This window comes from Leguminivora glycinivorella, chromosome 16 (genome assembly GCF_023078275.1).
Source record: "Leguminivora glycinivorella isolate SPB_JAAS2020 chromosome 16, LegGlyc_1.1, whole genome shotgun sequence".
NCBI classification, from domain to species: Eukaryota; Metazoa; Arthropoda; class Insecta; order Lepidoptera; family Tortricidae; genus Leguminivora; species Leguminivora glycinivorella.
In genome coordinates this window covers 17,334,595-17,350,375 of record NC_062986.1, presented here as the reverse complement: position 1 = coordinate 17,350,375, position 15,781 = coordinate 17,334,595, and the positions used below count along the sequence as shown (strand labels likewise).

General features: G+C 39.1%; 1 protein-coding gene across 2 annotated transcripts; it reads right to left on the bottom strand.

Moving 5' to 3' along the window:
• Nucleotides 1–1,152: 1,152 nt before the first annotated feature.
• On the bottom strand, nt 1,153–14,333 carry LOC125234573 (nicalin-1). Of its 2 annotated transcripts, XM_048140866.1 has the most exons (11): nt 13,930–14,333; nt 12,013–12,200; nt 10,522–10,708; nt 8,830–8,960; nt 7,406–7,618; nt 6,630–6,854; nt 5,898–5,972; nt 4,998–5,075; nt 4,438–4,531; nt 3,294–3,423; nt 1,153–1,463 (listed from the first exon to the last, which is right to left on the bottom strand). In XM_048140866.1, exons 1-11 carry the CDS (start codon nt 14,102–14,104, stop codon nt 1,322–1,324), a joined length of 1,638 nt encoding a protein of 545 aa, XP_047996823.1. In that variant the 5' UTR covers nt 14,105–14,333; the 3' UTR covers nt 1,153–1,321. The 2 variants fall into 2 exon arrangements, with proteins under 2 accessions (XP_047996823.1, XP_047996822.1); XM_048140865.1 differs by lacking the exon at nt 4,998–5,075 and having other exon boundaries at nt 5,820–5,972; nt 13,930–14,331.
• Between the last annotated feature and the right edge of the window lie 1,448 nt (nt 14,334–15,781).

Genomic DNA, 15,781 nt, shown 5'->3' with positions numbered 1-15,781 from the left:
TTGAAAGTATTTCACATACAATACGTATCTACAATATCTCTACTCTGTACCTTTTGACTGCCACAATCGAGCCAATCATTTCGCTATTCTGAGTTTCCCAGGTACAGCTATTACTAGAGTATTATGGTAACACAGTATACTATTTTCTCACTCTAGCGTATAGCTGCATCCCGCTTTCAAGGTCCGTAAGACTAGGTTATAGTAAACAATAGTTATTTGTTCTTATTTACAGTTTATACTTTGCGACTGTGAAATTCAAAAGGCATAATTATTGCTCTTTCTATATCAAAGATTTTATGGTACATTAGGGTGATTATAAGATATTTTATTAGATCGCTTTCTTCTTGCTCACTGTTATAACAGAAAAAGTCAAAAATTGCTTCTATTTTAATAGTACAGTTGACTACAAAAAGATGTCCACTTTTTCAGCTTATTACAATGCAGTAAAATGAAAAAGTGGATACATCTTTATAGCCGACTGTACATTTTGAAAACGAACCCCGTTTTATTGTACCCTAATCACCCGAACGCACCTAAAGTCTAAGAAAAATTCATGCCCTAGAGTGACGTAAGCTATGAATGTCCACTGGGATTCGAACCGGGATGCTATACTCTGTCAAACAAGTCTGTCAGTAAATAAGAACAAAGAAAACTATATGCATCCTTTTCCTTAGGGTGCTAGAGAAAAGGATACCTATAGTTTTCTTTTTTCTTATCTACTGACAGACATGTTTGACAGAGTTTAGTGACGCCCTCTGCGCAGTTTTTCGTAATATTCTCTATTGTATAATATCTGACCAGCATCGCTCTCTACTGTCAAAAAGAAGCATGAATTCATCTCAGACCTCAACCTTAAGTAGCTAACATACGACCGCACCGTACGGCGACCTTGCAGTTTTTTCACGTGAGAGCGAGAAAAGAATAACTCTCTCGCTCCAACTATGTCGATGACCTTGGCGCGCTCACACCTCGAACAATGGCGATCAAATATATGAAAGAGGCGCGTTCCTACGCACACAGTTTAAGCTCGTGTAGGTGAACACGTACCATGCTTATATGAGTGAGATATGACAGGTCGACTGTTCGCATTTTTGACAGACGATGTGTTTGAATTTCTTTCAACCCCTTTTTACCAAGAGCGGCACTGAAACTTAGTAGTATGTGCTCTGCCTACCCCTTTATGTGTAATAACTGTGAGGTAACCGAGAGCGGGTGGGCGGCACTTTCAGCGGAGAGCGGGAGTGGCCATACTGTACGATAGTACTCTTTTTGGTGCGGTGCGGTCATGTGTTAAGCATTTTATACAAAGCTATACCTTACCCTAATGTACTTTGGCTTTGCCGGTGACAACCTTGGCGTATTCTTCATAGAACCTCGGGAAAATTTGGATGACGAAGTAAACTATGGCGAGGTAGGCGATGATGGCCAGGGTTAGGATCAGATCGAAAACTGCTGGTTTTACACTGAAACAAACACGGCAATATTTAAAAAAAATAGTTATTTGTTATACAAGTAAAATACATTTGCACCAGAGTGTAACACAAAACTTTTCCCCTCACTATAGCGAGGAAACTACACAGCAAAAAATGCGTTTATTACTGCTTCCAGTAGTTCCGCAGGTGGTAAATCATCTTTATTACTAGATTCACCTACATTTATCAATTTTAAAGCAGTTAATTTGACTTTACTTTGGATAAAATGCGTTTTTACCCGCTGGTATTAAAGGACAAAACACGTGTTTCCGAGCTAGTGAGGGGAAAAAGAATAATAACTTCCAGGGAGTCGAACCCGCATCAATCGCAGTCTAGGTGGCCGCTCTTAACCAATTGAGCTAATCTTTAATTCTTAAACAAATCTTTCCATTCCTTTCCTTATGCATACACACCTTTGGCACACCTCGGACACTGGCGATCAAATATATGAAAGAGGCGCGTTCCTAGCACACAGTCTAAGCTCGTGTAGGTGAACACGTACTATGCTTGTATGAGTGAAATATGACAGCTCGACTGTTCGCGTTTTTGACAGGCGGTAACTGTGAGGTAACCGTGAGGGGGTGGGCGGCACTTTCAGCGGGGAGCGGGAGTGGCCATACTGTACGATAGTACTCTTTATTATACTGTGACTTTGGGGTGGCGTATAGCGACATCTACTGACAGACAATTAGGTAACTACATTTTGTAATCTTGCACCAGAATCTGAAGTCCTATCGTTGATACAGGTTCGAGTCCCACCGGAATCATATTTTTTCCATTTTTCCTCTAATATAAAAACTTGAAGTACCGTTAGCAGACGTTTCCGCTTGTTAAAAATGATCCTTTTTTTGGAATTCAGTGATTATTTAAAACAAGTATGATTTTTTATTTATTTACAAAGTTTATTAATGATTATTCATATTTCATACTATAAATGGGAGTGTGTGAGTCTGTTTGTCCGTCCTTCTCGGCAAAACGGAGCAACGAATTGACGTCATATTTATGGAGATAGTTGAAGGGATGGAGAGTGACATAGGCTACATTTTGTCTCCTTCTAACCCCCCCTTCCCTAAAATGGGGGATGGAAGTTTATATGGAGCACTCCACAAGTTTCAAATTTAACGCGAACGAAGCCGCGGGCTAAAGCTAGTTTTAACTATAAAACCAAGACAGGTAATGCTTACTTTAAGCATTACCTGTTCTTTTCATACAAAAACTTGATATATCGTTAGCTGACGTTTCCTCTTGATCTTTATCGATCCTATTTTTTTGCCCTTCACCGAGTGTTTAAAACTGAGATTTTTTTTATCCATTTACTAAGTTTATGAATAATTTTGCCGGGATCGTGAAAAGTGGATGATTTTTCTAAGAGCCCTATGTCCTTACTGAGAGATAACAGAATTACATCATCATCATGAATAATCTTAAGTATAAAACCAATACAAAGTTTTAAAAAACGCGAAAAATATTCGTGCTTGGGGGGGTTACTTGTTTGTTCCGCTCGCGGTGGAGACCACTGGGTGTTGGTGCTCGGAGGCTCGGGCCTTCTTTTTGGAGCTCGGGAGTCGGCTGAGGGAGAGGGGGCTCGATCCCCGCTCCGGGTCATTCCTGGTGCAGAGGTTATCGATCGCAGTCCAGCGCGGAAATGCAGCTAGCGTCTTGGGAACCTTTGCACCTGGAATGACTCGTGGGGGGTTGTTTGACTGATGATTGTTGTTTTTTTTTTTTGTGTGTAATTGTGTTTGATCATAAAGTATTTGTATGTTAATTTTAGATGATGTGTTAAGTATATATATTGAAGTCCATACAAAGTATGTTTACCTGTACACATAAAGTACCGCCCTTGTAGGAGAGTATAACGTGTACTCCGGTTCACGCTTGTCCACGGCATGCATGCTAACCGTCACGTCCAGATACCGTGACAACGCGCGTTCCAATGCGCCTGTCACACCTGTCAAAATCATATGACACTTAAGATACAAAACATATCAACATCCATAAAACTCCCGTGAGACTCATACATATTCAAAAATATTTTTCCCTCACCAGCTCGGAAACACGTCCTTTAATGCCAGCGGGTAAAAACGCATTTTATCCACTAGTGGGTAAAGTAATTTGACCTTGAATAAAGTCAAATTAACTGCTTTAAAATTGATAAAAATAAATGAATCTAGCAATAAAGATGATTTACCACATGTGGAACCACTGGAAGCAGTGATAAACGCATTTTTTGCGTTGTAGTTTCCTCGCTATAGTGAGGGGAAAAGTTTTGTGTTACACTCGGGTGCAAATGTATTTTCGCAAGTTCAGGATTCTATTTCGAACCACTCGCTTCGCTCGTGGTTCAACTATAGAATCCTTTCACTTGCTCGTTTTTCAATTCTACACTCGGCGTTAAAATACAACTTTGCCCCCTTGTATTACAAATAACTATTAAGCGGGTTACTCACGTGTTAAGTCGATATAGCGTTCGACATTTTTGTCGTTTGGGGTCGCTACTCTTGAGAAAGATCCTCGAAAATTGGATTGAAACATGTCGAACGTTATATCGACTTAATACGTGAGTAACCCGCTTAAAATATTTTTAATACATATCAACATCATACATTTATCTTATCACAGAATGATATAAGCATTTTGTCCAAAGGTACTAATTATTAAACTAAGGAATTTCTTTACTATAAAACTTTCACGGCAAAAAGAAACGACGAATTGACATGATTTTTTAAGTGGAGATAGTTGAAGAGATGGAGAGTGCCACAGGATACTTTTCGTCTCTTTCTAATCCCCCCTTCCCTAAATGGGGGAGAGGGAGGAATTTGTATGGAGCGTTCCAAAATTTTCGCGAACGAAGCCATACATATTGTGTACAGCAAAATAGACACATAATTAAATGGAGAATAATTAATTAAGTTAATTAATCAGTATTCTCATAATACCTATGAGGGAAGTAAACTTATCTGACCTGCGCTAGGAGCGGAAGTGGTAATGATCTGAGGTGCTCTCGATTGCGCCGACAGATATTTGTACCAATGTCTCACCGACGCTTCATCTACATTCTGAAAATAAAAAATATATTTTTTACATTCAAAGCACAAAAAATTAACTATATGCGTTAACTAGCACTACTAATACTTAATACATGTGATTTCATTTACATGGCACAATACGGTTGCGTTACGTAGCGGTTTTCGGTATTCCGCCACGAAATGCAGGAACAACATACCGCCGCCCGGACCAATTTCTTAGTAAATTTGTCTATGTTTACTATTGTTAATTTATATAACTACTGACCAAATCGCCGTCATAATAAGAAGTCAGTAATATTCAAGACGTCGGCGTAGATGCCTCGACATTAGATTCTACATTATGTAGGGCGATTGCTGAAGATATATAAAGTACGGTCCACTAATAGTTATAGTTCATATGTCTTCTGAATAGGGCGTCCCATTGCTGGAACAACATGCCGTCACCCGTACGAAACTCTTATTCAATTCAATATGTTTACAAAAGTTAGCTCCTCACCAAAGCGTCGTCATACAGCGTAGAGTCCCCTGTGAGATTGTATACGTGAGCAGCAAGAGCGCGGGCGGTTGACGCGATGTTGGAAACCAACATTAAATGTTTCTATTTATGTTTATAGGTACTCACCAAAGCGTCGTCATATAGCGTAGAGTCCCCTGTGAGATTGTATACGTGAGCGGCAAGAGCGCGGGCGGTTGAAGCGATGTTAGATACCATATTAAGATTATGTAAAGAGAGCGGTTGTTAAAGATGTATTGAGTACTGTTTACTATAGTTATAGAGCGTCATCATGCTGGAACAACATACCGCCACCCGTACGAAACATTAAATGTTTCTATTTATGTTTATAGGTACTCACCAAAGCGTCGTCATATAGCGTAGAGTCCCCTGTGAGATTGTATACGTGAGCAGCAAGAGCGCGAGCGGTTGAAGCGATGTTAGATACCATATTAAGATTATGTAAAGAGAGCGGTTGTTAAAGATGTATTGAGTACTGTTTACTATAGTTATAGAGCGTCATAATGCTGGAACAACATACCGCCACCCGTACGAAACATTAAATGTTTCTATTTATGTTTAAAGGTACTCACCAAAGCGTCGTCATATAGCGTAGAGTCCCCTGTGAGATTGTATACGTGAGCAGCAAGAGCGCGAGCGGTTGAAGCGATGTTAGATACCATATTAAGATTATGTAAAGAGAGCGGTTGTTAAAGATGTATTGAGTACTGTTTACTATAGTTATAGAGCGTCATCATGCTGGAACAACATACCGCCACCCGTACGAAACATTAAATGTTTCTATTTATGTTTATAGGTACTCACCAAAGCGTCGTCATATAGCGTCGACTCCCCTGTGAGATTGTAGACGTGAGCGGCAAGAGCGCGGGCGGTTGACGCGATGTTGGAAACCAGGTTGTGAACCGCGGCTTCTGAAGGCTTGTCTAGTACAGTGCTGCGCGCTGGCTCTTTGTGGCTCTGTAAAAAAAGTTTTTCAGTTTCATAGTAGATTTATGGATTGGACACACTCTTCGGAGAGGGGGAAGAAATAATGCGAGCATTGCTTTCGACTGGAAACCGCAGAATGCAAGCCGAAGGGCTTATTTGTCTCTGACAACACAGGAGTTATTTATCTATGAAAATAACCCTTGTTGACGTAGAGCAATAAGCTCTTTTGAAAAGACACTACTCAAATGTGTTTTGATTATCTGATTAATCTCATTATTATTTAAAAAAGAATATCAGTCTCGCTTTTGCACCTCTGTCTCATTTTAATAAATCTCTTATTTCGTGTTTTTTAATGATAATGTACTATTGTACTTTATTAGCCGTCATCCGCCTAACGCTGAACCTCTCATGTGGCCAAGCCAACAATTCATCGGCCAAGTTGATTTTCTTGTGAGTGACCGGGGCTCCAAACTTTGTCTGAATTTTATATCCATCCATTGCGATATAAAATCAAAATTAAATCAAACCTGTAAGCTATTAAGAGCCGTCATCCGCTCAACGCTGAATCTCTCAAGCGGCCAAGTCAACAATTCACCGGCCAAGTTGATTTTCTTGTGAGTGACCGGGGCTCCAAGCTTAGTCTGAACTTTCCTTCAATTACCTTACAAAATCAAAATTATATCAAACCTGTAAGCTACTAAGCGTGAAAGCAGTCATCCGTCGAACACTGAACCTCTCATGCGGCCAAGCCAACAATTCATCGGCCAAGTTGATCTTCTTGTGAGTGACCGGGGCCCCTAGTTTGGTCTGGAGGGAGTGAGCCGCTCCGCCAGCCTTCGGGGGCTTCGAGACGTGCATCGTGAGGGCTGGAGATGAGGAGATGGAGTCTAGACACATGGCGAAGGATACGTCCTGGGAAAGAAAATATTTTATTAAAATACAGTTACCTAGTAGCCATGTAGTTCAACGCATGTCCCGTGGAATATTAGTACGAAGTCTGTGTATGCCATTAAAGTCGGAATACAGGAGACATTTACTTTACTGTACAGTTCAGAATGAATTTACGCGTACGGCGGGCGACGCGTACAGTCGGGAGAATATGCAAGCCAGTTCTAGTACATACACTTACAAGACATTTTCAATTTTATTAGAATAGTGACAGGTTACCTGTAAAAAGCGCTGGTGGCCTAGCGGTAAGAGCGTGCGACTTTCAACCCGGACGTCCAATGAGTTTTTCGTAACTTATGAGCGAAATTTCATCTGATATTTGCCAGACGCTTTACGGTGAAGTAAAACATCGTGAGGAAACCGGACTAATCCCAATAAGGCCTAGTTACCCTTCAGGTAGGAACTAGAAGGTTAGATGGCAGTCGCTTTCTTAAAACTAGTGTCTACGCCAATTCAAACGAGCCGTGTCGAATGCCGGGATAACGCAAGGAGGATGATGATGATAAGGTTAATACCTGTAGCAGCGAAGCGTCGGTAGAATCCAACTGCTCTTCCAACCATTTCTTAGTAGCGACATAGTTAAGTGCATGTCCTGCAGAGGACAGTACGAACAGTAGCGACGGCGCGCCGCGTACGGCGGGCGACGCGTACAGCCGAGAGAATATACGAGCCAGTTCTAATACAGCCACGGCGCCTGAGGCGTTTGAGTCTGCGCCTACGGATAATTCCTGGAAAAAGTAACATAAAAAAGACATTTACACATGACCAAAGACCTATATTTTTTATACTACGTCGGTGGCAAACAAGCATACGACCCGCCTGATGGAAAGCGGTCACCGTAACCTATGGACGCCTGCAACTCAAACAGTGTCACATGCGCGTTGCCACCCCATTAGAAACTTGTACATTCCCTTTTGCTGTGTTAAGTACACAGGATATAACTTCAGGAGGATATAACTTCTTATAGACGGATACACCTTTGGGGTACGCTCGGCTAGATGGTGCTAATATTAATATTCGACATTTTAACACATATCAAGCTAAGAATATGGGCCAAATTGTCAAAACTGAGGTTCAAAAGTTTTAAGCCTGTGTCGAAAGATGGCAGTCAATGCACTGTGATTACACATTTTACTTTGACAGTAACTCTCTATAATACTCGATACTCTTTGCTCATGACGATCATACAACATGTATGATCATGACATATTAAAAATAAAAACAAACAAACACAAAAGTACACTTTTAAGACAACGACTTCAGAAATAAATCCACACTAATATTATAAATGGGAAAGTGTGTGTGTGTCTGTTTGTTTGTCCGTCTTTCACGACAAAACGGAGCAACGAATTGTCGGGATTTTTTAAGTGGAGATAGTTGAAGGGATGGAGAGTGACTTAGGCTACTTTCTGTCTCTTCCTAACCCCCACTAAAATGGAGGGTGGATATTTCTAAGAAGCATTCTGTAATTTTCGGATTTAATGCGAGCGAAGCCGCGGGCGAAAGCTAGTAAATAATAAAATAAAAACAAACAAACAAAGAAATAATTATAATTTATGAAATCTGAACAGTAGCAGTTTAGCCAGCACAAGTTTCTGAAATATCCATCGTTCACGTCAAACTGTTTTATTTTTCCAGATTTTAATAATTGTTAAGATTCTAAATTATTACATGCGTAAATACTATAATGATCCTTAGTAAAGAAGCAAAAGTTCGACATCCTATATTGCTTCATGTATATACGCCTGGAAAAACAAAGGCGACGACTGTCGCCTGAGTCGCGCCGCTTTGAGGCGAACCTGCGTCTGTTACCGCTGCGGCACTGAAGCAGCGGCTCTGACGCTGCGGCCATTGCGATAGAGCCGCTTTGCTCGGATGTAAACCTTTAGCAGAACTGTGACTTTTTTACCTTTTCCTTGAAAACAAAACATTCCCTTACCGGTACTAAGCCTGAGGAGTCATAGTGTGCAGAAATTACAATGGTCTGAGCGGACCCAGAGCGTCCGACCAGCTTTCCATGAAGAGTCACCGGTTTGGAGTCCAACTTCACTGGCACTGGGGCTGACACCACTGGAAAAAGAGACATCTTCTTAATACTTCACCCTACTACCAGCAGCACGGGAAGCATGGTCGCGCGATAGACGATAAAATAGCAGGCCGTCCCTATCGCACTTACAAATAGTGCGATAGGGACGGCCTGCTATTTTATCGTCTATCGCGCGACCATGCTTCCCGTGCAGGGCTATTGCTTCCAATTATATCACTTATCAATATGGATCTGTCACACTGACGTATTTGCCATATTTGTGATGGATACTTTATCCACATAGATCATCATCCTCCTTGCGTTATCCTAGCATTTGCCACGGCTGGAGCCTGGGGTCCGCTTTGACAACTAATCCCAAGATTTGGCGTAGGCACTAGTTTTTTCCACATAGGTAAGTGATAAAATATCACTTATCAATATGGATCTGTCACACTGACATATTTGCCATGTAAGTGATGGATACTTTATCCACATAGATCATCATCCTCCTTGCGTTATCCTAGCATTTGCCACGGCTGGGGCCTGGGGTTCGCTTTGACAACTAACCCCAAGATTTGGCGTAGGCACTAGTTTTTTCCACATAGGTAAGTGATAAAATATCACTTATCAATATGGATCTGTCACACTGACATATTTGCCATGTAAGTGATGGATACTTTATCCACATAGATCATCATCCTCCTTGCGTTATCCTAGCATTTGCCACGGCTGGGGCCTGGGGTCCGCTTTGACAACTAACCCCAAGATTTGGCGTAGGCACTAGTTTTTTCCACATAGGTAAGTGATAAAATTGCAAGCATCATAGACCTGCAGGACTATATAAGTGGGCTTTGTAAATGTTTTAAAAAAGAAAATTCTTGATTCACTTGTATAAAAAAAAAGTTTTTATAATGGCTTATTACCTGTGTTTTTAGTAAATAAATGTGAGTGTGCACGGGAAAACATCCCACTTTGTCGATTGGTATAAAGCCGCTTTGTCAGTTTTAGATATAGAATATACATGTAAATCTCACCTTAGTGGTAACCGACAAAGTGGGATGTTTTACTAAACACATTCACAAATAATGAAATGAACAGATAAAAACACAGACATAAACTGTTTTGACCTGTTAATTAGTCATTACTTATTACAGTCTATCAAGACATTATTTTTTTTTAGATTCCTAAAGGAAACCATAATTTGACGACGATGCTGCCCTCCCACATATACACTAGATATTATAAACAAATATTTTATAGATAACATAACATAACATAACATACAATCACGCCTGTATCCCATAAAGGGGTAGGCAGAGCACATGAACTACTCAAGTTTCAGTGCCACTCTTGGCAAAAGGGGGTTGAAAAAAAAAAAACGAAAATTGTGACATTGCAGTGACAGGTTGCCAGCCTCTCGCCTACGCCACAATTTAACCCGTATCCCACAGTCGACTTCTACGACACCCACGGGAAGAAAGGGGGTGGTGAAATTCTTAACCCGTCACCACACGGGCTATTTTATAGATATGTTATATAAGTTTCTGTGTAACTTGGTCTATCAAGACATTGTTCGTTTTCTAGTAATCATTATAAAAATCTCACCAATCTGGTACCCATTAGACGACACAGTGTTCATCATAGCTTCCAACGCTGTCCCGGACTTGTCATCCGTTATGAAGCTATGTTGCAGGTCACGCAAGATGTCTTCGAACGCTGGAGACCATTCGGCAAAGTAGACCGGGGCGCTGATCTCGTCCTGCACCATTGCCATTTCTAGGAGCTGGATATGCTGGAAGAAAACAGTGGATTATTAGTTTTTTGCATGTATTTTAAATGTTTTACAAAGTACCTACTGGCAAGTAAAATAATAACTTTTTGACTAATGTGGTCACCGTAAGAATTTAAATTTATTGATAGTAAAAATCCCAACATCTGTAAAATGTATGCTAGCTGGCTAGAGTTTTCTAAATGCCCGCGTAACGCGTACATGCAATTAAAAGCAACTAAAATAGTTCAACAACCTAGTCATTAGACTCATTAGTCTCATTATCTAGCAAACAACTACAGATTTAGCTTGGACAGCTTCTAAGGATATGAATCTGTAAATCTTGTGTAAACTTATATCTTTATAACTCTTCGACCCACGGGGATCTTTTATACAAAAGATAACTTGCTCTAAAAATAAATGAAATCCTTTCTTAAAAGTAAAATAACAAATTGTTTTGAACAATCAAGTAGTGAGACTAGTAAGATCTTGGAGCCAACTCCCAGAAGACGTAATCACAGCACAAAAGGTAAACCACTTTAAAAAAAAACCGGCAAAGAGCGTGTCGGTCCACGTTCAGTGTAGGGTTCCGTAGTTTTTCGTATTTTTCTCAAAAACGACTAAATCTATCAAGTTCAAAACAATTTTCCTAGAAAGTCTTTATAAAGTCCTACTTTTGTGATTTTTTTTCATATTTTTTAAACATATGGTTCAAAAGTTAGAGGGGGGGATGCACTTTTTTTTCCTTTAGGAGCGATTATTTCCGAAAATATTAATATTATCAAAAAACTATTTTAATAAACCCTTATTCATTTTTAAATACCTATCCAACAATATATCACACGTTGGGGTTGGAATGAAAAAAAAACAGTCCCCACTTTACATGTAGGGGGGGTACCCTAACAAAACATTTTTTTCCACTTTTTATTTTACCACTTTGTCGGCGTGATTGATATACATATTGGTACCAAATTTCAGCTTTCTAGTGCGTTAGCAGGTTACTAAGATTATCCGCGGACGGACGGACAGACAGACATGGCGAAACTGTAAGGGTTCCTAGTTGACTACGGAACCCTAATTAACTCGACAAGCATATTACATCTACAACTTGCTTTTGATTACTGACAGCTTTTTAACAGCCTGCCTGCTTGTCAATTTTGTGTAGATTAATTGATTAATTGTTTTTTAACATAGTAATGGTAAATTTTTTGAATATTGTATTAACTAGCTTTATTAATAGTGTGTGAACCTGCCTTAAAAATCTATATTATTTGTGGTCATGGATCGTTAATATTTAAGAACCACTAGTTTCAATATAAGACAAATACCTCCTTTTCCTCGGCACTGAGCACCGTATCATTCTTAGGCAGCACCAGCAGGAGGGCACCGGCCTTGTTCCTGATCTCCAGGAACCGCTCGATGGTCACGTCTTGGATGCGAGCCACCACGCAGTGGCGGGACGTGCTCCATGACGTTAGCGAGCGGCCTTCGAGGTTGAAACTGGCACTGCGGCAACCTGACACAAATACATAAATATATTATTATATATATTATAATAAATAGTAAATAAATATTATAGGACATTCTTACACAGATTGACTGACTGAGGCTTGTGTTGTGGGTACTCAGACAACGATATACAACCTGTTTTTATTGAATTCTGTTAACTTTAAGGGAAGGTTCTTTAGATCAAATACAATTGATTTCTCTAAGAAATAAGCGTCTTAACTTTTACGGTTATCGAGTTATTAAAACAATTAAGATAATTACTGAACACAGCCTTTAACAATTCCTAATGTTTTAGGTTTTAGCGAATTTAACTAAAAGTAATATACAATTTAATGGAAAACAAAACAAACAGAAAACATCCAACTCAGGAACAAATATCCGGGATTCGAACCCGGGACCGCGGCATACCAGGCAGGGTCACTACTGAACTGACTGCGCCAGACCGGTAGTCATCATATTGTTTGTTACACTAGCAGCTGATGGCTGATACGTGTACACTTGCACTTGCTGGCTTGCTTGTGTGCACTTGTATTCTGTGTGATAAAATTTAAAAAATTATAAATGTTCATATATCAAGGATTTACTGGTGAAACCCGATAAATCGAGGAAATTTGTCCTCGAAATAACAACATTATGGAAATTGCACATAGTTTGAATTTCAAAAACCAGTTTGCTCAACTTATCGGGTTTCACCTTAAACGCTCGATATTAGTTTTAAGTGTATCAAGTCTGTTTTTCAAACTATTCACTGAAGTTAAGACTAATCACTGAGTTCACCCGCATACAAAACGGTTTGATAGGAAGTGCCTAAGATTGTTTGTGCTGGGAATGTGAGTAAATTTTATTAAGGAACATTGAAAAAGTGAGTTTTAAATATGTTTTTATTTTATTGGAACAGAGTTTCTTTTTTTTTTAATTTGTATTGTGCAAGAAACCTTATATGAATGCAATACTATTGGATTACCATTTTTAAATTCATGCCATTCTGCATCCATCACCCATTCTTCATTTATCACCTTCAACTAAACAAATTTAAGAACATAACAACAACCACATAAATAAATAAATATAATATTATGACATTCTTGCACAGATTGATTGAGTTTTCTTGAGCTAAAACAACAATAATCCATACTAATATTATAAATGGGAAAGTATGTGTGTGTCTGTTTGTTTGTCCGTCCTTCACGGCAAAACGGAGCGACAAATTGTCGTTATTTTTTAAGTGGAGATAGTTGAAGGGATGGAGAGTGACATAGACTACTTTTTGTCTCTTTCTGACGCGAGCGAAGCCACGGGCAAGAGCTAGTTGTAATATACAAATAATTATATACATAGAATACATCAGAAACAAAATATGTCTATGCTCATCACAAAAATAAACAACCTTACTGGGATTCAAACCCAGGACCACGGCTTAGCAGGCAGGTTGAGCATACGCGCTAGGCTAGACAGGTCGTTCTTTCTTCTTCTGAATGAAGGAACAGTATAATTTCCATCATCACATCTATAATGAAAACTTATAGATAGGTGTAACTAGGTCAACATAAGAGAACTTTCCTAAGTAGCCCAATAAAATCACTGTCTATTATCTAACGCAACATCTCGCACAATGATAAGATACCAAATTGTCTTAATAACTATTTGTATTAGGCCAAGCAGCCGAAATTATAACCTCAAAATATCATCGATTTTTGCTTTTATAAATTAAACATGCACTTCCGCGTTATACTTACCGTGAGGAATCGTATGTAAGTCGTATTGTTGCATCCTGTACACCGAAAATTCGTGTGATGCAGCTACCGGGCTCACAGGAGACATAATGATAAAAATAGGGAGAGCTACAAGCAAATAATAAGGCAAATAGCCTTTAAATATCTCCGTCAGGCCGTCAGCTTCGTCGAGCCACATTTCGGCGACTAATTTAGGTCCCTCGTAATGATATTAACGTGAAATATTGAACAATAATTAGATACTAATCCTATTAGAAACCCTACGTGTGATAAGTCGGTCAATGACATGACATTGTGATTCTGACAGCGGCAAAATGTCTATGCCCGGTGCGTTCCGATATACGTAATTTTGTGTGAGCAAGACTCGAGCGGCATCGAATCGAGTCTTCTGCTCCACACTCCACTATGAACGGTGGTTTCGATTCGACGCATGGCCAACCCAATATAGTAAATGCCACGGAAGTATAACTGGTAAATGCAGAAGGCGAATTATTGAGGACGCCAGCCTGCTGCAATTTCTATTCTGGGTTTCATTAACATTTATTATAAAAATAATTATATACCTATAGTCTTTCAAAAAAGATTATCAGAAATGGAAAAGGTGTAAAGTGCCTTTCTTTTAATTTAATTTAACAAACAGAAAAGTATTTTATTTTATTTTTTTAATTATAGAACATTGAGAATGTTAGAGTTGGTAACACTGCTTATTAGTTGGATAGGTAATTTTTGTGATTTTCTCATAGATCTACAGAATAAACCAGATCGAGTATATTGGCCAAGACAGTGTGTAAGTCATAGATTTAGAATTATTAAACTAGATTGTTTAGTTAGGTCAAAAAGTGTGTCCACATGAGAGGTAATTGTTTGGGCTGGTGTCCCTCTCGCACTTGCTGACAATGTCAACATTATTCAGTGACGTCATCACTGTCATAAATTGGGAATACCAGTCAATTTTCAAAGTTACTACTAAATCTACTAACACCCAATTGAAAGTATTTTTTAATTATACAAATCTTTGATTTACTGGCATCAAAATAATTACATTATGATTATTTTCAATTTTTTTGAAATATATCGAAACCCTAGTTTGAATATAACATTAAAATAAAATAAGAAGTTATAAAGTCAGGTAATAGAGAGTCACCACGATAAGTTTGCAACGATTTTAACAGCCTCGCCAGTGCAGATGTTATTTTAAACGTCAAACTTTGATGAAATTATGACGTTTACTTAACCCTTGCAGAGGCGGGACTATTAAAATCTATGCAGACTTATCGTGGGACGATTCTATACAGATAAAAATACTACTAATATGGGAACCTCATTAACACTGGCAACACGTGCGAGAGGGACACCAGCCCAAACAATGCCCTCTCATGTGGACCGTTTTCGCTAGTCTGATACGATCGACTTTCTGTTTCAGTAATAAGGTTTAATTTCGTATGGCAAAAAATGTGATTGAGCTGTCCCCTGTGAAGGTCTTTGGCCTTAGGTTCTTGTTTTTACCAAAGACCTTTACAGGGGACATCGCAATCACATTTTTTGCTATACTGAATTGAACCTTATTACTGAGACAGAAAGGCCATCGTATCAGACTAGCGAAAACGGTTCACATGAGAGGGCATTGTTTGGGCTGTTGTCCCTCTCGAACGTGTGGCCAGTGTTGATGATGATGAGGTTACCAGAGTAGTAGTATTTTTATTTGTATATTACCTGACTTTATAAGTTTAGATATATTTTAAAGAATTGGCAAATAATTATAATGTAATTATTTTGATGCCAATAAATCAAAGATTTGTATAATTAAAAAATACCTACAATTGGGTATTGGTAGACTGGGTAGTAACTTTGAAAA

Coding starts and splice junctions, on each gene's coding strand:
- LOC125234573 (XM_048140866.1), bottom strand. CDS start 14,104: ATGTGGCTCGACGAAGCTGACGGCCTGACGGAGATATTTAAAGGCTAT. Junction 5,076..5,897: donor TTCACAACCTGGTTTCCAAC/ATCGCGTCAACC, acceptor TTGGTTTCCAAC/ATCGCGTCAACCGCCCGCGC. Junction 3,424..4,437: donor CACTTCCGCTCCTAGCGCAG/GTCAGATAAGTT, acceptor TGATTTTGACAG/GTGTGACAGGCGCATTGGAA.